The sequence below is a fragment of the Canis lupus genome, chromosome 25 (genome assembly GCF_011100685.1).
Source record: "Canis lupus familiaris isolate Mischka breed German Shepherd chromosome 25, alternate assembly UU_Cfam_GSD_1.0, whole genome shotgun sequence".
NCBI lineage: Eukaryota > Metazoa > Chordata > Mammalia > Carnivora > Canidae > Canis > Canis lupus.
In genome coordinates, this window is record NC_049246.1 from 40,283,039 (window position 1) to 40,305,685 (window position 22,647).

General features: G+C 40.3%; 1 protein-coding gene across 1 annotated transcript in view; it reads left to right on the top strand.

The window, feature by feature from the left end:
* The window catches only part of COL4A3 (collagen type IV alpha 3 chain), a 130,429-nt gene extending 108,216 nt beyond the window's left edge, over positions 1-22,213 (top strand). The window contains exons 38-52 of the mRNA XM_038573998.1: positions 179-305; positions 1,662-1,742; positions 2,069-2,167; positions 2,591-2,638; positions 5,120-5,305; positions 5,936-6,066; positions 8,660-8,732; positions 11,336-11,407; positions 11,495-11,620; positions 12,462-12,560; positions 15,449-15,661; positions 16,718-16,895; positions 17,242-17,356; positions 18,568-18,740; positions 19,328-22,213. Coding sequence (XP_038429926.1) covers positions 179-305; positions 1,662-1,742; positions 2,069-2,167; positions 2,591-2,638; positions 5,120-5,305; positions 5,936-6,066; positions 8,660-8,732; positions 11,336-11,407; positions 11,495-11,620; positions 12,462-12,560; positions 15,449-15,661; positions 16,718-16,895; positions 17,242-17,356; positions 18,568-18,740; positions 19,328-19,412 — 1,806 coding nt within the window. The 3' untranslated portion in view covers positions 19,413-22,213. The remainder of the gene's footprint in view (positions 1-178; positions 306-1,661; positions 1,743-2,068; positions 2,168-2,590; positions 2,639-5,119; positions 5,306-5,935; positions 6,067-8,659; positions 8,733-11,335; positions 11,408-11,494; positions 11,621-12,461; positions 12,561-15,448; positions 15,662-16,717; positions 16,896-17,241; positions 17,357-18,567; positions 18,741-19,327) is intronic.
* The last annotated feature ends 434 nt before the right edge of the window (positions 22,214-22,647 follow it).

The window sequence follows — 22,647 nt, forward strand, 5'->3', positions numbered from 1 at the left end:
ACTGGTTCCCACAAATAGCCATCCTGTTCCTGGCACCTGTCGCGGTGCTGGCACATAGCAGACATTTAAGATGCATTGCTAACGAAGTAACTAACTAGATGCAAGCAAGCAGAGTTCATAGTTCTGATCACATATCCTGATTATATGAGGATTTTAAAGGTGTTTGACTGACTTTAAGGGAGATCCAGGATTACCAGGTGCCATGGGAAGGAAAGGAGAAAGAGGGCTACCTGGCACCCCTGGCCATTCGGGGCCTGCTGGAACTGAGGGAGCCCCTGGACATCCCGGAAGTCCTGGCCACCCAGGTGAGCATTGGCTTTATAACTCTGAAAGCCAGAAGCATGACACTTAGCATAGCCCTTACCCCCTAGAATCAGCTCCATAAACAGGAAACTATTTAGGTTTTTGTACAACAATTGCTTTTATTCAACATTGGTTTTCAAATCCTTAGATACTAAGGAACAATAATCAGGGGGAGCCTAATTTTACTGATCAGCCAGTTTGGTGGACTGACATCTAAAAATCCTGATCCTGTGGAAGATGTGCTTGGCTGGCTCTATTAGTAGAGCATCTAACTCTTGATTGCAGGGTGGTGATTCAAGCCCCATGTTGATCCTCTGAACAAAGCTTAAATGCTGCTTCAAAGAATTCAACCTAAAAACACAAACTGTTGTTCTATTGTCCAATCTCATGATGCTTGTATTAGTTTTCTAGGGCTTCCATAACAACACACAGACTGGGTGGCTTAAAAAACAGAAATTTATGTTCTCACGGTTCTGGAGGCTGGGAGTCTGAGATCAGGGTGTCAGCAGGGTTGGTCTCTTCCGAGGCCTCTCTCCTGGGCTTGTAGTTGGGTATCTTCTTGCTGTGTCTTCACATGATCTTCCTTCTCTGTGTCTGTGTCCTCATCAATTCTCCTTGTAAGGACACCAGTCATATGGGATCAGGGCCCACCCTAATGACCTCATTCTAATGTAATTGCTTTTTTAAAGACCCTATCTCCAAATACAGTTCTTGCTGTGTCTTCACATGATCTTCCTTCTCTGTGTCTGTGTCCTCATCAATTCTCCTTGTAAGGACACCAGTCATATGGGATCAGGGCCCACCCTAATGACCTCATTCTAATGTAATTGCTTTTTTAAAGACCCTATCTCCAAATACAGTGATATTCTGAGGCAGTGGGGTTAGGACTTCAACCTATGAATTTGAGGGCAACACAATTCAATCCATAAGAGTGTTGCAGTTTCTTTTTTTTCTGGCATGTTTCCAGGTCGAGTGTTGGCTTACTTTCTTAGTTATCATTTGAGTTTAAGTTTCTGTTTTGTTTTATTAAAAACAACTGCCAGGCTACTGGGTTGCAGCTTACTTGAAGTTACTATTTAAAAGATCTTTTCAAGTACTGAAAGATTCAGGGGATTTGCTGTTAACTCCCAATTAAAGAAATAACATCAGATACTGAGTGGTCCATGTGGTTGGTGCACACATACCTTTGAAGGTGATGTGACACATCTCTGCTGTGTTTCTCTGGGGAAACAGCAGTCAGGACAAAGGCCTGAGGGCCAGGGTGAGCACAGGTAACTTCAGGAACTGACTGCTTCAGCCATCGATGTAACCGTCCCATCTCCTGCTGTTCTTTCCTTCTCTTCTCTCTTCTTTTATAGGAAAGCCAGGCCCTGATGGAGATTTGGGGTTAAAAGGCATCAAAGGCTTCCCTGGGTCCCCAGGAGTCAAAGGACCTCCAGGTTCCATTTTTGTACTTTGTCTATTTCCCCATCCTGAGGGAGGCACATTTTCTCCCGGGGTTGGAATCTCTGTGTACCTACCTATCTGCTGCTCCTTGGAAGGTAGCTCCTAGGTAGCCAGACAAAAATGCAAAACCTGTGAAGTTAGGTGTTTACACCTACCTACCTAACTCAAAGATCTGCCAACCCACACATTCTCAAGTGATAATCCTCGTGATAGTGTTAATCTGTACGTGGTTTTCACTGTGAATTGAGCATCACATAACTACAGTTCTAAAAAAGGAGCACCTTTCACAGAATTTTACATGTAGCATTTCTTTTCTTAGGACCTCCAGGAATCCTAGGATCTCCTGGACCTATGGGCATGAGAGGCAACCAGGGCCGTGATGGAATCCCTGGTCCCCCAGGAGAAAAGGGAGAAACAGGTATAACTTGCTCATTAGCTCAGGAGCACCCCGGTTTTATTTTGCATGAATGGCTAGGGGCATTGTAATCCTTCACTGCTCCAGAGATTGTTCTCCCACAGAACTAATGTGCTCTGAATGTGCGGTAATTAAATTACCTTCTGTTGCCAAAGTGAAGCTGACCAAGTGGCATAAATGAAAAAATTTTTAAATATTTAATTTATTAATTTGTGAGAGACAGAGAGACAGAGAGAGAGGCAGAGACACAGGCAGAGGGAGAAGCAGGCTCCATGCAGGGAGCCCGACATGGGACTCGATCCCTGGGTCTCCAGGATCAGGCCCTGGGCTGAAGGCGGCGCTAAACTGCTGAGCCACCCGGGCTGCCTGGCATAAATGAGATTAACCACATATAAGATATTAACTCACCAAAATGATCTCTTTCAGGTTTGCTGGGGGCACATCCAGGCCCAGGAGGGATCCCTGGTCCTCCAGGTGAGCAGTGCTGCCTCCCTGACCCTGGTGATAGCTTTGAGGACAGAAACTAATTGAAATGATTGATATATCAAACAAATGTATTACCATCATAACGAAGTGAATGAATTAGAACCTGTGATCCAATTTTGGAATTTCCTTCTATCAAAAGTCTTTAAAAATCAAAAGACTTGCTATGTGTTCCTTTGTTGTGGTCGTTGGCATGGTTTAGAGGTATCGCCTCCTAAAATGGTGGGGGTGGAATTACTGGCTTCTCCAGGAGCATCCCTTCCTGCTATTCTGAGTGGGGGGTGGGGGTAGCAATAGTGTATAGTAATGACACGAGTTCTTTCCCGCCATGTTACCTTCATTTTGTAGCTTGTGGTTCATGCTACTTTTTATTTAGGGCTACCAGTAACTCTCTCAACACCAAACATGGTTAAAAAAAAAAAAAAAGTCATTCAAAGCATATGCAAGTTTTTATTTGGGCAGACTGTGAGTCTGGATTTCTCATGCCAGTGTTTTACAAGATAAGCAGCTTCTTCAATCTTTTTCCAGTTGTAGAGAAATCTGCCAGAAGAAATATTAGATTGCACCTTCTATTGACCCTTCTTAGATATGGGCCCTGTGGATAGGAGTATTTTATTAGCAAAAAGGGCTCATGTGAATGAAAACCTCAGGATATTGATGCTTGCAAGAACCAACAAGGAGTAGCCAGGTACTGGGGCAGGAAGCTCAGAAGGGCGGGAACTCCCTCTTGACCTACCAGCTCAACTGTGCAAAGTTTACAAGAGCTGTCCCTTTTCTTTTTTCTTTTTTTTTTTTAAAGATTTATTTATTTATTTATTCATGATAGACACAGAGATTGAGAGAGAGGCAGAGACACAGGAGGAGGGAGAAGTGGGCTCCATCCCGGGAGCCCGACAAGTCCCAGGACTCGATCCTGGGACTCCAGGACCGTGCCCTGGGCCAAAGGCAGACACCAAACCGCTGAGCCACCCAGGGATCCCCAAGAGCTGTCCCTTTTCATTTGTTTCTTGATTATATCATAGTCTCTTTGGTTGGGCTCCACGTTCTCATACCTCCCAGACCCCACCTACCCTACCCCCACGTGCACAAAGGCTTCTCCCTCAGATCACAGATCAGTTTTAGAATTATGGCCGAAAAGAAACTATTTGTCCTATTTTCCTGGACAAAGCTCACAGTTTAACCATTTGGGTGAGAACACTTTGGCATCTATTTGGAAATAAAATCTGACATAAAATGATCATCTTAAGTAAAAAAGCCTTAAAAAGATAATAACTAGCCTAATTAAGTAAGTAAATGATTATGTGCCTCCCTCTAGAATAACTAAAATATAGACAAGAGTTCATTGAGGCTTGGAAGGTATGAATCCTTTTAATTAGTTTTAATTCTCCCAAGTGCTAAGAAGGAATCATACTGTAAACAAGGAAGCATCTTTGTGGGCATGAACTATGTAACCTAAGACTGCATCACGGTGCCTCTGACCATTGCCAGACCCTGTCATACAAATACAGCATTTCAGAGCTTGAGTGAGCTGAAATCATCTATCCAACATCTTCATAAAAAAGCTGGAGAACATCAGACACAAAGGCTAGACATTCAATATTTCAATATTCATCCATTTCATCATCACCCTGTCTTCCTACATAATAACCTCCCAAGCCTTTCCCTGTGCTAGCTGCTCATCCAGGCTTTCCCTTCTTCTCCTTCCTGTCTCCTACCTGTGTCCCATTTACTATTTCTAGAATAATGCAGAGATAGAAAAGAGAAGGGAGTGGTTATTTTTAATTCACACATTACACATTCATGAATGTCAAAGCACAAATTCCTTGAAGGTTCTCCAAGATGAAAAATATTAGTAATTAAGCGGTGACCTCTTGGGCATCCTCTTTGGTAAAGACAAACCTCTGGCCACATTCATCCCTTCCAGGGTAGTTGTTTGCATCCGGGGGGAGAGGCAACCAGAGGACAGAATAGTGACCTCGACTTTGTTGCTGCTTTGTCTGGGTATAACTGGGTGACTCTTCAAATGTGCACATCAGTGCCAGGAAGTTTGGCTCTGATTAAATAATGTTATTGTAATTAAAGTTCATCCGATAATAATAATAATGGCGGCACGTAGATAGAGAACACTTTAGAGCTTCCACTACCCTCTTCCATCTGTGTATCATTTCACTTGATCTTTAAAGACTGAACTACATCAGGTTTTAACTGTCATTTTTAAAATAGGAAAACTGACACATACAACAGTGAGGTCACTTTGCCAAAATCAAACAACTAAAGGAAGGCAGAAATAAGGCTCAACTCAGTTCCTAGTAGGTCTCTATTAAAAAATATTTCGTGACTCTTTTATTTTTTTTATTTTTATTTTTTTTTTTGTGACTCTTTAAACACAGTGTCTGCATTACCAGAGATACCCCTATGCTGTAACCCCAAGTACAAGGCATTATGAATCTTACCAGACTTTTTTTTTTATAGGAGCCAAAGGAGACAGGGGCGCCCCAGGCCTACCAGGCCCCCCAGGCAGGAAAGGGGCAGTGGGAGATGCCGGGCCACGGGGACCCACTGGCATGACGGGACTCCCAGGGCCACCAGGTTTTCCTGGTGCAGTCATCCCTGGCCAGAAAGGAAATCGAGGTCCACCAGGCTTCAGAGGAAACCCAGGTAGAGGGTCTACTTTTAATAAGATAAAAGAATGAAAAGAGTGTTTGACTATTAATAGAAGCTTTTGGCCTTCTGCTGATATGACCTCATTGCTCCTTTTGACCTCTGGTCTTCACCTTCTCCAGCCCATTGGCTCACACATAGAGGGCAGCAAAGCTGGTGGTGGTGGTGATCCTGTTGTTAAGTTTTGATTTAAATGTGTTAGTTCACATACAGCGTAATGCTAGTTTCAGGTGTACAGTATTGATTCAGTTGTTCCATATGACACTCGATGCTCATCAAAGCTGTTGGTGCTGTTGAGGCTAGTGGAAAATTAGTAAATGACAAATTGATAAGCCTGAAGGAGAGAGATGCATCCCATCATGAAGATTTATTGAGTTGCTAGTATTGAGTACTGTGCTCTGCAAAGATCCTGCTCTAATAGACCTTTAGGAGGGAGACACGGTTCCTGCCTTGGGCCAGGTGCTTCCCTGTTTATCTCATTCTCTCTTTGCCACAAACCCATCACAGAACACAAAGAACATGCAGGGTAACAATAGGTGTAGGGTTTATCCATTCTCTGAAAACATCACCGACAGAACTGGCCAACCTCTCGGACTGGCAATACTGACAGGCACTTTGTAAATTCAGGTGAGCCTGGTCCTCCAGGCCCTCCAGGGAGCCACGTGAAAGGCATAAAAGGAGACAAGGGACTCATGGGTGAGCCTGGCCCCAGAGGTCTACCTGGAACTGTGGGAGACAAGGGGCCACCGGGTCAACCGGTAAGTGTGGAAAATTATCTTGACTTCTTATATTCTTCTAAATCAATTGCCAGGATCAGAGGTACCCAGAGGCAAAAAAAAAAAAAATTCCCGTCTGTGATGTTTCTGTGCACCCAAGGGAAGAGTCTGGAAGGTTGAGAGAATCTTCAGAGTTGGACAGATTTGGCCTCTAGAAGTTTGATTTGTAGGGGACCCTTTTCCATGTTATTCCTGAGTTTTTCTTGTTGAGACTCTAAGCAATTCCAGCAATGGAATATATATATATGTTGTCCTCTAGAGCGATCCCAAACTCTTATTACACTTAAAGAGTTTGGGATCTCTGTAGAGGACAACATAATTTTCCTCTAGTAATAATGCTTTCAAAGTTATCTGTCCTAGGGGCACCTGGGTTAGCTCAGTGGTTGAGGGTTTGCTTTAGGCTCAGGTCATGATCCTGAGGTCCTGGGATTGAGTCCTTCATCGGGCTTCCCATGAAGCAGGGAACCTGCTTCTCTCTCTTCCTATGTCTCTGCCTCTCTCTCTGTGTCCCTCATGAACAAATAAAATCTTTAAAAATGTTATCTGTGCTATACCCCAAATGTCTATTTCCTTTTTCCCCCTGATGTACCCTCTAGTGCTTATAAATAGCTCCCACTTGCTTCGAGTATTTTTCAAATTCAGTTTAACACTTGATCAACCCTGCATCTATTTTGAATATATCCTAGTTGGTCAATATCTTCCTTAAAAATGTAGCCCCTGGGACAAATACCCCCTGCAAGTGAGAACTCAGTATCCCCACGGAGTGGCTAAAGAAGCGAAGACTCTCACCAACTTGAAAATCACCATCATAGAATCCAACCTAAAATTCTGCTTGGGCTGTTTGGCTGCCATGTCAGCTCATTGTCACTGCGCAGTGAGCTTCTGGTCAACCAGAGCCTGTGGCACACATGTGCACACACGCCTAACTTTTCCTCATGAATCTCTTCCAAATTTTCTCCATTACTTTTAGTTCTTGCCTGTTTGTTTGTAACTTAAGTGCAGAACTTTCACATTTATTTTTGTATAGATGTCATTGTGTTTAGTTAGGCTCATGCTCCCAGCCTATGAAGTTCTCTGAATTAAGTCTCTCACTGGACACCTGGGCCATCTTACCTCATTTCTCCTTCACAGCATATTTGAAAAACCCGTTCCCCCTGTTTACATCAAATTCTGGGAGATTGATGAGAGAGTCAGTTATATCTTCAGTGTTCTGTGTTTTCATCACTGATGGGCAATGAGGTACTCCTGGTGGTGTGTCAGGAATCATGTTATGTTCTCTTAAGTTCTCTTGGTATTTAGTTTCCAGAATCTACCTTTTTAAAACTTTTTTTAAAATGCATCATTTGCCCAGTCTTCAATATCTCTCATGTTCTCCATGATTCTTTGAAAGTGCCAACACTGATCCTGTAATCACAGGGAACGTCCTTCCAAGGGCACTGGGCTGTGGAAAGTGTTGTTTGGAAATGTGATCTCCCTTAAGTCTTTTGGTGTTTCCAAGAGCAGTCTGAGCTTCTACATTTGCACCTCAAAGATAATTCTTCTTACCCAGGGGCTTAGCCTGGCACCAGCAACTCCTCCCTGGTTGCTTCTGCCTCTGGAGAACAAGCCAGACCTCAGGAGCCTGAGAGTTCTTGACCTGGTGGTTCTGTTTCCTCTCCCTTTTTCTTTGACCTCACAACAGCTTATTCAAGCAATAGGACTATTCCTTCTTTCGTCTTCTTGCTCCAAAGACAATTGACCCAGAGGCCAGTTTTGCTATTCATGGCATTTTGAATGACTTTCAGTTCATTATTTTCAAGTAATAGGAAAATTCTCAATTCATATGGACAGTGTAATGGTAGATGTAACTTACTTTCTGATATGTAGCTCCTTTCTGAAGCTCTGCCCTCTTTTCCTTTTCCTGTGACCTTGCTTGAGCACTCTATGGCTACAAGGGCAATTAGTGTGGGCCTCATAAGGATGGAGCATCTCCTCCTGGTCTGACCACTACATCCTTGCCAAAAGTTCATACCAGAGCTCCCCTGGCAACCCCTTCATGCTCCCAATCCCTAGACACTTTACATGCCTAACCCTCTGACCCAGAGTAATTTATAATTCTGCCAGCTTAGTTAGAATGATGATGAGTGCCACAATTCAATATTGGCCCTGTTGTCTTTGTAAAAATTACAAATTAAAAAAATATAATTTTCATTCTGGCAGTCCAGTGCCTACTCTTCCTGAAAGATCTCCAAATGCTGGGCAGTTCCATTTAGGATACAAAACATTCAATTGTGTTCAGTACTCATACAATAGACATTAATGTCCAGAAGCTGTGTTTGCGCTTGAGCCTAAGGGCAGGTTTTGCTTCTGTTTTATTGACAGCAATAATCCTAAGGAGAGGTCTAGGTAGCAGAGGAGCTAAAGGGGGATTGGATAGATGGGAAGGTAAAAATGAGGTCTGTCCACTTCAGCTCATTCTGACCCAATGTAATATTATATACTGTCTACTTGAAAAAAAAAAAAAGACAGAACTGCAGTGACTGTTGTGATTTTTAAAATTTGTTTTTGGTTCTGCTCCCTTTTATTTGAAATGCAGGGAGCACCAGGGAGCCCAGGTCTGCCAGGGCTCAGAGGCGATCCTGGATTCTACGGATTTCCAGGTGTTAAAGGTACTGTTTTTGTCCACTCTTTGGATGCAAAGACAATGACTGTGATTTATATTTTAGGGCATGCAAATGATTACTGAAAAACTCTGGTCACCATGGACAGTTGGGGTGCAAATAGGACCTTGGTTATTATAAGTGAAGAAGGAAGACCACCAGCACCCAAACTCAGAGATCTTAAAAATTAAATCCATACGTTAAGGATAGAATAAATAAAAATAAATAAGTAAAACAAATAAAATAAATAAAACAGTTTAAAGTGGTTACCTTTGAGAATACTGACGTATTTTGGGTTAGGAATGGGCAACTACATCAATATCAATAGTATTTCTTTGAATTTGCTTGTTTTAACTTGCATATGTGTTATAATTTTAAAAAGCTGAAAACCTAAATGAGTATTTACCAAACTATGAATGGGGGAGGGTAAGTAAATTTTTATATGTGGATTTAGGTATTTGTTGTTTGGGCACATGTATTGTGTTTTAATCAGAAGAGAACTATACTTTGTGGGGTTTTAAGTTTAAAATTTTCGTCCACATAAATGTAAACTTCAGGTTTCAGAAAATAATTTTCACATCTCCCATAAGGATGCTATGAACCTTAAATAAGGTTTTGAATACTGTATTTGTTGTCTTCACTGATTAAATCTTCTGCATTGCTTTTGTCAGCAAGGAATCTATTACTATAGACTACACAGGTGCTAAATAGTGCGTGTGTAGCCAAAGGGAACAAAGCCACATTTTCACAAAGGAAAACCTTTTCCAGGTGCAAGACAGAACAATGTAGAGTTGAAAGAGAGCCTTTCTCAATGCTTTCAGGATCCTTCCTGAATCACTGACTATTCAGGAACAAGTTAGTTAAGAATAAATCAGAGCAAATGATTCTGAGGATTCCCACTAGACATTGTGGGGGAGGGTGAACACTGGCAGGTAGCCTGGGAAGCGCATCCCACCTGTTACACCCCACCTCTCAGAAGAAGGATATGTGAGATTGTAAAAAAATTCTATAAAGGCTCAGGGCGCTTGGGTGACTCAGATAGTTAAGTGTCTGACTTTGGCTCAGGTCAGGATCTCTGGGTCCTGGGATCCAGACCTGCCTCGAGCTCTGCTTCTGGGAGAGAGCAAGGAGGTCTGCAGGGAGCCTGCTTCTCCCTCTCCCTCTGCCCCCGCCCCTTACCCCACCCCTGCCTCTCCCCCTCCCTCTGCCCTGTCTCTCTCAAATGAATAAATAAAACCTTCAAAAAAGAAGTTATATAAAGGCGCCACTAAACAAAAAAGTTCTGGTGAAATATTTAGAGGTATTTAGATGGGAGATTCATAAAATCAGTTCTTTTGAAATATGTTCCATGAAACACATTCCTCTTAAATTTCAGAATAACACCATCTATCAGCTGGCACTACTGACAAGTTTGCACTTCCTTATTTGGACTTTTAATCCCCAAAAGGAAAAATGCTTAGGCTTCTTCTGATGTATATAAACAAATATGGACATCTTCCTCAAGTTCTGATACCAAGTGGATAATTTATAGTTTCCAGTTAACTTTTAGTACTATGATGATTTTATTTCTTCTGTTTTTTTTTTTTTTAAGATTTTATTTATTTATTCATGAGAGAGACAGAGAGAGAAAGAGGCAGAGACACAGGAGGAGGGAGAAGCAGGCTCCATGCAGGGAGCCCGACATGGGACTCGATCCCGGGACTCGATCCCGGGACTCGATCCCGGGACTCCAGGATCACGCCCTGGGCTGAAGGCAGGCGCTAAACCACTGAGCCACCCTGGGATCCCCTATTTCTTCTGTTTTTAAAAAGCTTTTATTTGAGAGAGAAAGAGAGCGTGCACAAGCGGGGGCGGGGAGCAAAGCAAGAGGGAGAGGGAGAAGCAGACTCCCCACTTAGTGAATAGCCTGATACATGGCTCCATTCCAGGACCCAGGATCATGAATTGAAGCTAAGTCAGATGCTTAACCAACTGAGCCACCCAGGTGCCCCTTGTACCTCTTCTATGAACACCATATTCAGTATTAAAGTATTTCTAAGTGATCAGATATAATATTTATAATATTTCAGGATTTTTTAAAGTATTTCTCCAAATCAATGATTCTTGGTAAACTTTTACTCATGTCAAAGACTATTTGGAAGAGAAATCATACCATTTTGATAGTTTACATGAAAGCAGATATTCTAGATGCATCCATGAGAGTTCCCAACATAACAGGCTCTTAATGAAGCTAGAATAACAAGCCAAGAAAGTATATGACTGTGACAGTCGATATAAGCACTAAAATAGGTTTTATTGTTACTTCATACTTTAAATTAAATATTCAATTGAATTGGTTTCTGGATTTAAAAAGTGAACTCTTAGGAATTCTTCCCCTTCAGTACTAAACTACAAAATCTTAATGCCTATTTCTTGAATATATTTTTTAAAAGACGTTAAACATGACTGATTGGGTTCAAATAAAATATCAAAAGTTGTAGTCATTGTCACAGCTCCTCTGGTTCTAAATCCGAGGTATATCCTTCCAGTTGACCATAAACCTGAAGAGATAGGGAACCCAGTGTTCTAAGTGGAATCAAATCATCTTTTTTTTCCCCCTTTTTTTTTTTAAGGAGAGAAGGGTAACCCAGGATTTCCGGGACCAGCTGGACCTCCAGGGCAAATTGGGCCAAAAGGACCACCTGGTAAGTTTTATTTCCTTTGTGTTGCTTCTCATGAAGAAAGGGGAACTCATCAGTGAAGCCATCATTCTCTTCTGCTCATATCCATAGGTGTCCGTGGAGACCCTGGCACAGTTAAGATCATCTCCCTTCCAGGAAGCCCAGGGCCACCTGGCCGTGCTGGAGGACCGGGGATGCCAGGAGAACCAGGGCCACCAGGGCCACCAGGAATCCTAGGTATGGCATTGGCAGCACTGACGTGGGTTACTAGGAAAGGGTTGAACTAAAATCTCTAGAAAGTGCTTTGCAAACGAGCAATACAACTTTGCAGAAAATGTTACGCATTACAGTGTTTTTTTTATAGTCTTAGGAGTGAGCTTGTTTTACTCTTGATCAGCAAATAAAAGACCTTTTGAATCTACTGAAAACTGTCATGCATACAGTAAGCTTGAGCAAATACACGTTAGGGTGCGTATGTGTGTTTTTTATTAGGTTCAAGTATTATGTCTATCTTCTCTGACAACTCCCAGTCTTAGAGCTCTATTTCTAAATGATTGCCTGAATAAACTTGAGTTCTGTATGCATATACTTTTCTAAAACTTTGTACAGCATTTGGAAGAGTAGTCAACACAAATGTATGTTTAATCTTATGAAATCTTTTCAAAGTATTGGTCTATGGAAACCGAACTAACCCCTCTGTGTAGGGTTGGCACATTTTAATAGGCTTCTGAACAGAAGTGTTATGTTCTATGTTTACCTGAATTACCTGGGATATAAAAGAGATACTACTTTGGTCAGTACAAGGGAATAGCCAATTCTGGAACAGTGTAAATCAAAATGGCAGCACAATTTTAAACTGCTGTTATTTCAGATGTTCCTAGTTCTGTTTGAGTGGCGGGGGGGCGGCTTTTTGTTTCGGGTGTAACAGGTTGGATGACCAACTGTCCGGGCTTGTCTGTAAGTGTTGTAGGACTTTCATTGCTGACACTGGGGAAGTCCCAGGTAAACTGGGGTGGTTGGCCACCCTACGTTTTATCCTGTATGAACCATTCAACAGGGTGTTGGGTTTTTTGCCTAGGACCCTGTGGACCAAGAGGTAAACCAGGCATGGATGGAATACCAGGAACTCCTGGGCCAATTGGAGAAAAAGGCAACAAAGGTTGTAAAGGCGAGCAAGGTAAATAAGGAGCTGGCTCGTTCTCTTCACTGAAGGAATACTGTTTCAATATAGAGAGAAGTCTCGTTCGGATATGTGACTGTAAGAGTCATCTTGCTTTTCAGTTTGTTCACATTAAAAGCCAGGAACAAAACGTTCATTTGGAAGAAGGCGAAAAACGAAGAGTTATTGGAATACACCATTCTTCCTATCTCTTAACTGGGCAAATAAATGTACTCCAAATTTTTAGCCTTAGGACAGACAGACCTAATAAAGCACCAATTCTATTTTTGGGAAGACCTGTACTGTTTTTAATTATTTATAAGAGTCCTTATCTAATAACAAGTACTTATAGTAGTGGCATTTAAGTACACAGTTCAAAAGAACATCTTGATATGAACAGAAGAGCAACTTAGTGTCTTTATTGAGGAAAGCCATCTTTCCACTATGCCATGCATGCCATGCTTGAATCCTGAGTGAGTGAACAACTCATGTGTTATCCTGAAAAAGGCCATCTTAAATATTTTAGTCTGGGTGGGGATAAGGTCCCTGAACTTTGAGGGGAAGTAAGAGGGACCTGCTGGGAACAGGATTTCTAAAATGACAAATATGTCTGGAAGGCTGTGGTCCAAGGCCATTTTTGCTGGCTGTAAGCAGGGTCTCCAGAACCAGAGGAAGCACATACCTCTTCTGGAGCTTGAAGGTGTTTATGCTGGAGCTGAAGCTAAATTTTATCTAGGCAACAGATGTGCTTATGTGTACCAAGTAAAGAACACTACAGTGAGTCCTGGGGGCAAACCTGAGTCATCTGAGGGAAAGTAAGTCACGCAAGCTCCTACTCATGCCAAATTCCAAAGCAACCTTCCTGCTAAAGCCACTGGCTACAGAATCTGTGTGTTGCTGTACCCCCCGCCCCCCCCAGGATTTAAACTTACTGAAAAATAAATAAAATAAGGTATAGATTTGTTCTCTTGTTAAAAAATATTTTTTTTTAGTCTGAACATAAGCTATTATGTCAATTTGTGATCATGGTATCTCCCCTGCCAGGTAAGTATTTATGTCAATTTGATATACTTGGATCAAGTATATCAACTTCCGCAAAAGTTTCAAAAGGACTTTCTAGAAAATTCCTAGATAACAAAATCTTCTTTTTAGAATTGCTGATTTTGTTAAAGTAAGAAAAAACATGTTTTTATTTCCCCATTTATTGACATATGACCAGGTCTACTATAATAAAACTGTAAAGACTAGAGACTTGAATCTTAAAAAATTCAATAGAATTATGCATATAAATATATAATATTATGACATCGTGCATAATCACTCATGATTTAGCAATGTCATGAACACACGTAATCATTCAACTTTCCTTAAAATGTGTTTTCCAAAGTGGCAAAATGTAAAACTCTTAATTCATAATTCTATCAATTAATTTTATTAACTGAAAACTTTACTGACCAAGTTTCAGAATTGGGCCATAGCAAGAGTGAGGGTCCTACCCTACAAATCATGTTGGGAATCATTAGCAAGTAGATAGAATGAGTCCTAATGCCATAGGGCCTCGTAAGAATGATAAAAGGATCTAAGAGTTAATAGCACAGGTATAAACTGAGAGCCCTGGCCTCTCTCTCTCAGAAATGCAGACTATCCTTATGATGCATACTTGCATGGAAGCTCACTTCCAGTTCTTGTCATGCTCATCTAATCGCAATTCCTGTCCAGACAGCTGGAGGCATCCTTAGCTTGTGTCCAATTACACTTTCTGGGAATGAGGGTAGATGTTGGGAAAAGTGAAGAATGTGTATCTTCCTCTATCTGATATATTAAAAACATACAATTTTGGACAACTCAAGTAAGAAATGAGACTTTGATGAATTTAGATATTAATAATAGGTCTATTTTTAATTTCAAAGAATAAGCCAAGACCCCTGGAAGACAGGAATAGAGGGTAGACTGAAAAAAAAAAAAAATCTTGGGGCTTTAACAAATTGTTAAATGATTGACTCCTGAGTCTTGACTACACTGGGGCATTGCCGGACTCCAGGGCATGGCCGTTTGTGGGAAACAATAATACCTCTTTTGACTCATGGGCCCAAAATCCAAGTCTCTACCTACCCTCTTGCATTTCTTTAGGACCCAAGGTGGGTTGGGTGGTACTTGGGGTATAGAGGCAGTGGAAATGGATCAGGGGCTAACGGGGGATGGAAGCCAGTGCCAAAATCATAATAGCTAGCTGATGATGAAAAGAAGAAGAAAGAACAGGACAATGGACAGAAGGATAGCTCTCTGGTATATTATTTAGAAAGTGACAAATGTGTGTTAACTTACTCTAGGGCAGAGGAAAAAAAAGTATAAAAACTACTTATTTGGCATTAAACTCATATAGATAAAAGAAACTAACTCTTACCACAGTAAAAAAAAAAAATGTTTTATGCCGTATTAATTGATTAAAAACTTTCTCTAAGTTTATACCTTTAAAAGAACTTTCAGTTGTTTTCCATGTTTGCTGACTTTATCAAAAGCACATGTCATTTTTTATTATCCACTTGAATAGACTTTCAAATTGTAGATATTTGACTTATTTAACCACTTTGTAAATAAGGTACATTCATTGGCACGCAAAAGATGTACATAAAATGTGCTGGCCACTGTGTGAGGCATCACGGAAGACAAAGAAGCCCTCATCTCAAAAACTCACCACTCGATATACACAAACATTTATACGACGAAGAAGTACTGTTTGACACTAGACAACATTTAATAATACTTGGCCATTTTGTAAACCATTCTTCTGTAGGACCCCTTAAGGAGGAGCTTAACAGATATACATAAGCATTTAAATTAGTATTTTGAGAAAATGAATTTGAGGTTTTGTTTGTATCACAACATGTATAACATATTTTTTAAAGGACCACCTGGATTAGATGGACTGCCAGGCTTGAAGGGAAGACCTGGAGACCCTGGACCACCTGCAACTGGGACCATGAAGAGGGGCTTTATCTTCACCAGGCATAGTCAGACCACAGTGATTCCTTCCTGTCCAGAAGGGACAGCGCCACTCTATAGTGGCTTTTCTCTTCTTTTCATACAAGGAAATGAACAAGCCCATGGACAAGACTTGGGTAATGTCCCCGTCCTCGTTTTCATTCATTTTGTTCCATACCCGGATTGTCAATTTTTGTAGCAGGGGGTACTTCTCTCTGCACTGATGTGCAAACAAGCCTGAGTACCTTGCAGCACTTTTCAAAGAGAGTTAAATAAAAAAACAACAAGGGCCTAATGTCAGGTTTTCGTTCTGGAATGCACAGCTCTGGAAGGAGCCTACCTCATGAATGTTAGTCTAGCTCGTCCTGTTCAATGCAAACAATTTTCCCTTAAGTCACGTTTGCTTTTTAATCTTAAAAGTAGCAGCTTTTCTAAGGCTTTATCTAATTATTAGCTATTACATATATTTGAATAACTGGAAATACTTTGAAGCAAAGATTTTCCCCACTGACCTCGACCAGTCCTCAAGTGCCAGACTGATGAGAAACGGTCACCGGAAGTATTAAGAGGGTTGGGGGAGAAGGAGAATCTGTTTACTTCTTGGATCTTTGATTTCTCTCATTGTTACAACATTTTTTTTTTTAAAGATTTTATTTATTTATTCATGAGAGACACACACAGAGAGAGAGGCAGAGACACAGGCAGAAGGAGAAGCAGGCTCCATGCAGGGAGCCCAATGGGGGACCTAATCCCGGGTCTCTAGGATCATGCCCTAGGCCAAAGGCAGGTGCTAAACCACTGAGCCACCCAGGGATCCCCACAACTTTTTTTATTTATTTATTTATTTATTTATTTATTTATTTATTTATTTATTTATTTATTTATTTATGATAGACATAGAGAGAGAGAGAGGCAGAGGAGGAGGGAGAAGCAGGCTCCAGGCCGGGAGCCCGACGCGGGACTCGATCCCGGGACTCCAGGATCACGCCCTGGGCCAAAGGCAGGCGCCAAACCGCTGAGCCATCCAGGGATCCCCTCCCCACAACTTTTTAATAACACATTCTGCAAATAACTTTTTTGGGGTTGTCTATCTCATTTCTGCCATAGGTTGTTTTAATTAGCCTCTACCTAGTAATGTTACTCAATATAATTTTAATGTACTGAAAGTGATACTCAGTCTGATGTTTCATTAGGAACTCTCGGCAGCTGCCTGCAGCGATTTACCACAATGCCATTCTTGTTCTGTAACATCAACAATGTCTGTAATTTTGCATCTCGAAATGACTACTCATACTGGCTGTCAACACCAGCTCTGATGCCAATGGACATGGCTCCAATTACTGGCAGGGCCCTGGAGCCTTATATTAGCAGGTAAAAATCTAATCCCTTAGCTCTGTGATGGGATCAGATGAATCATTTCATTTGTAATGGAACGTAAGGCAGCACATATAGGGCAGAAAGTGCTGATGCTGCCATAATCTCTCTTTTTAAGATTTTATTTATTTATCTTAGAGAGAAACACTGTGCAAGTGGGGGGATGGGCAGAGAGGCAGAGATAGAGAATCTCAAGCAGACTCCATGCTGAGCTCAGAGCCCCATGTGGGGCTCAATCTCATGACTCTGAGATCATGATCTGAGCCAAAACCAAGAGCAAGACACTTAACCAACTCAGCCCCCCAGGCGCCCCAGCTGCCATATTCTTTATTTCACATTACAGATGCACTGTCTGTGAAGGTCCTACGATTGCCATAGCCATTCACAGCCAAACCACTGACATTCCCTCATGTCCCAATGGCTGGATTTCTCTCTGGAAAGGATTTTCGTTTATCATGGTAAGGAGGAAAGGAACAGCAAATTCATAGTAAAGAATACCCTTAGAACCTTACATTGGACTGGGTGAAATGTGGCCCCCAAAACTGATGCTGCCTGACATTAGTGTGCACAGTATTCCATGAACATTTGCTCGAAAATCTGGAAATACACTTTTTTAAAGTAGGTTTTTTTTTGTAAATAATGGAGCATTTTAAAAAATGACTTTACCCATAAATTCTAAATAAGACATTTAGGTGAAGAGTAATACTATATTAGTAATAGAATGCCTGCTTTAAAATGTGGCAGCTGTTTTATATACATTGCCCATAATCCTTATGGAAACCCTGGAGGTAGTTTTGTCTTCTACAGTTTTATAAATAAATATGAAGACCCCAAAGTCTCACAACTAGTCAGTGGTAAAACTAGGATTTGAACCTGAGTCTATCTGCTCTAAAATCTTTTTTGCCTTACCCTGTGCCCCTTTGACATTCATATGAAGATGGGCACTAAGAGAAAAAGCCTTTTAAAGAAAGATTCCCCAGATGTTAAGTGCTAAATGAAGAAATCTCTGGACCATCAGTGATTCTGCTAGCCGCACATATGCGGTTGGTGGTTATTCATTTTATTTTGGTACAGCATCACATATGATACATTATTCCCCCTTAATTACTCGCAGACATCCATTCATTTAGCTATTAATTCAACAAGTATTTATTGAACATCTACCATGTGCCAGGATTGTTTAAAGCACTAAAAAGAATACCAACAATGAACCAAAGTTCCTGCTGGTCACGGAACTTCTATCTTAGTGGTGAAGGTAGACAGCCAGCAAGAAGACAAAATAACCGTAATAGTAATGGGTTCAGGTGGTGATTAGTACTCTGAAGAAAATAAGGAGAGAGATTGTTCAAGAGAAGAGAGGTCCAGGAAAGCCTCCTAGAGGTTATATTTAAGCAGATTTCTGAACTATGAAAACAAGCTAGCTGAATAAGGAAAAGGAGCATTTAGGCAGAAGAAATAGCTTTTGCTTTATTTTTGATGACTAATCCTCAACTTGGAAGGTACCTCGAGTATTAGCAAATCTGGGTAAAGAAGTATAAAAGTTTAATTCACACGATTTTTTTTTTTTTACTGAAAAAAGAAAAATATATTTTTACTACAAAAGAAAAAGAGCACTGAAAATTTGAACACCATGCACAGAATTCTTATCCAGATATTTTTAATGTGAAAGTTCACAAGTGCAGGTTCTGAGGGTGCTGGGCAAGCACTGGCCTCCCCCGGCTCCTGCCTGGAAGAGTTCCGAGCCAGTCCGTTTATAGAATGTCACGGAAGAGGAACGTGCAACTACTATTCAAATTCCTACAGTTTCTGGTTGGCTTCGTTAAACCCCCAAAGAATGTTCAGGTAACTATTCAAAGTCAAGTTTAATCTGATGACCCAAATGCAGAACTATTCAGAGATTGCTATGTTACATTTTCCTTAACTGTGTGTCGATGAACTCACCTTTAAAAGATCTCCCTGCACCAACAAAATCCTGTTTAGCTTGGCACTCCCACCTTACAAGTGCTCTCCAGTCAACAAGTAGCTATGGTTTTGTACTACTGCACCAGTGAAGACCCAAAAATGTGATTTTTGTCACCACCAAATATATTTATCATTTGTCTATAAGCTTATAGCAAATTACTGAATAAAACCACTAAATGATCTGCTGCTTTTAACTGTACTGGAGGACAGACTATTTAAAGGGTAAGGGTGGTTTTGATGACAGAGGATCTGTGAGTTTGGATTACAGCCTATGTTTTCCTTACTGCTGCTGAAATACAACTAAATCATAAAATGTCGACGTACATACCTTTACAGAAATATACCTCCTACAATAAGGTTTAGGTGAGCTACAATATTTATTAATAAAGCTCAAACCCAGCCAAGTAGTTCCTCTTTATCTATGCATTGATGACATCTTTTGTTTGTGTCTTTTGCTTTTGTTTCAGAAAACCTATTCCATCAACTACGAAAGCTGGGGAGTTAGAAAAGATAATAAGTCGCTGTCGGGTGTGCATGAAGAGAAGACAATGAAGAAATAAAACAGAACTGTTCTTTTTTTGTCCTAAATAAGCAAGTTATGATGCAGAATATGCATTTATTTAGGGATTTCCTTTAACCATACAATATGGTTCTGTGATGACTTAGTACAAAGTTTCTATTTGTTTCCCCGCACAACAAAGCATTTGTTTTAAGTCAGTTCTGTGATCCTGATATCTAAATCTTGTGCTCTTGCAGAGTTTCCCATGGTAAGGCAGCAGACTTTTCAAAAAACACCACTGAAATCATATTCCACTTGTATCCAATTGCATGATCTCAATGGCGATTGTATAAAGTTTGATGCTACAAGTTAAGAGCTATTTGGTCCACTGGATTCCCAAGATTTTGCCCCCTTCTATTCCAGTCTTTGAGACTCAGGGAGGCTAAATTAGTTTAGGATGGTGCCACCACACCCTTTAGTCCCTGGGACTGGAAGGAGATGTTGGGGCAGGTAGAGTAATGGCTCCTCATGAACCAGACTGAACTTTCAGACCTGTTCAGTAACCTAGGGCCTGAGGAAGCCGGAACTGAACTGAGGTTCATGGATATTCTAGCGCTTTTTCAGATGTACCCAAGACTAAGGCCAAAAGGGGGTTTCCCTGAATGGCTTTGTTCATATTTTTTAAAAGATTTTTTGTTTGTCCACTGAATTCCTTTCACCACAGCAATGTAACCTGCTTGCATTCAAATTTTGCCCTTAATGAATTAGTTTTAATAGGATGCTGTTACACACATACTCTAAAATGTATCTAGCTTTTTTTTTTTACCAGTTCACCCACCCAAATAATAAGGACACTACTTACTTGATGTGCACTTTATCCCCATCCCTATAAATGTTGAGAATGCTTAAGACATTTGCTCACTAATCAGGCTCAAACTATTTTTCTTTTGCTGTGACACATTCATACTCCATGTAACTTAGGTATTTCCAGGTTTAGTCCCTATTTCTCTAACTCTTTGTAAAAAATGTGTTTTATATTACATGTTCTCACCAACCATGTTGAAAGAATCGTGTAAAAATCTTAATGTACAAATTGTATAGCTTTGCAGATATAGGTCTTAAGACTTGCTTTTCAGTGTGTTGATACATTCCCAAGGTTACTTAATTCAACTAAACAAGCATTTTGTTCAGCACCAAGCCATGCCCCAGGCACGGTGCAAAATTACAGACAGCAAAGGGGAGAAAAAGAGACTAATGTTTCTGATCTGATATCCCAGAATACTAACTTAACTGTTGCCGTTAAGACTCCCACATATGTGAGCTGGCTTTTTCCCCCCTTTTCATCCTTTGTCACTGTTCTTATACTCCATCATCATTATTCAGCAGGCCTCAATAAAGGTTTACAAACAAGACTTCTGCCAGGGAAAGCCAGGACATCTAGTTTCTCTTAGGCATCACAGAAGCCAAGGTAGGAACAAAATTAAGAAAACAAAAATCTGCAAGACACTAAGAACCACTTGAACTTGATGGTAGCGCTATTTGGTGGATCTCAGAGGTCAGGTATCCTGAGGCAAAGCTCTGAAGATGTTTCTTGATCCACCCAGGTGGTGTTGGTGGTGCTGATACTTAAATTCAGGTTATTGCTTTTGTCTCTGTGGCTCTGTAGGTGAAGGTGTAACCCCAAAGGCCAGCACAGACTGTGACCATAGTTCACATCCTTCATTGCTCAGGTGACTGCTGTCAAGCCATTTTTACATTTAAACATTATAAAGTGCATTTTACTTAGATTATTTACTTAGACTCACCTAATATAAAGACTTTTTTGCTCTAAGAATATCCTACTGTCCCAGTTGTATAATAATGGCATATAGGGGCTAATGGATGGCCACAAACCCTCGATAGGACAGTAATTTACAAAGTGTGGTCCCTGGACCAGTGGCATCAACAGCCTCTGGGAACTTGCTACAAATGCAAATTTTAGGGCCCACCTCACACTTACAGAATCAGAATCTAGGGGTAAGGCCCAGAAATCTGCATTTTCACAAGCCCTCCAGGTGGTTTCCAACACACTCAAAATTAGGAACTGCTGTAGGCAAACAGCCAAGAACCGATTCTACAGGCAGTTACCAGGTACAGCTGGCTATAATTGCTCATCTGTGCCTCTCTTTAAAGTCCAAAGTCACAAACCACCCTACGGTCATCTAATTTAACTAAAACGTAAAAGCCCTAGAGTGGTGCTAATGCCAAATTACTTACTGGCCTCTGCTTACCCAAGCCTCTGTGTTCTCTTGCCCTGTTAGCAGCGATGAGAAAGACAGGTGATGCTAAAGCCTTACATTCCAATGAAGCCATATTAACAGTTGGTCAGTCATACCTCTAAGACTGAGCCTTAAAACATAGCTCCCATGCATTTCTTTCCAGATGCCTATGAAGAGCTTATATTATGAAGATTTAACTTTGTAGATAAAATGTAAATAACTTGTTTCTTTTCAAATTGGGGCTTCTACTTTGGAATTTCACAGTGTGCTAAAATAATGGATTTCTCAGCGGTCTCTTTTTGCAAGGTAAACATTACTAAGTAACTTATTTATAAAAGTATTACAATAATGCTAAATTTGAAATTTATTGCTAATTTAACTTACAAAGATTTTTCTATGCAGCAAATGTAACTTACTGCAACTAAACTTAATTTAATGTTTACTCTATAACCAAATGAAATATATTTAAAAATATATTGAATATTTTATATTATTATATCCTGACAACATTACAATATTGTAATGTACTAATATTTCTGTAATTATAGCTAAAAGTTATTTTATTGTATTGTCTAAAAATAAAATTTTAAAAAATATATCTGGTCTTATTTTTTTTTCAAAATGGAAATAATTTTTTTTGAATTGTAAAAATATGTGTTTACTGTAAAAACAACAGACAATACAAAAGTTTTGAAGAATATAAAAATTGCCATGATCTGTCACCCTCACCCAAGATATTTAACGTATATGCTCTTCCAGAGTTTTCCTGTGTAAATATGTTTTTAAACAAAAATGGAAATAAAAACATGCTGTTTTGTAACCAGATTTTTTTTAACTTAATACTCTATGGATATTTTTTCACATCAATAGACAAGAACTAATCATTATTTATACCACAGTCCACTGCATGGATTTACTATGTTAAGTCAGTGAATCCCCAATTGATGGACACTTTAGTTTTATTATGGACGTATTATACATGTTTCATTTCACATTTTCCAGTTATTTCCTCAAGATCAATCTCTAGAAG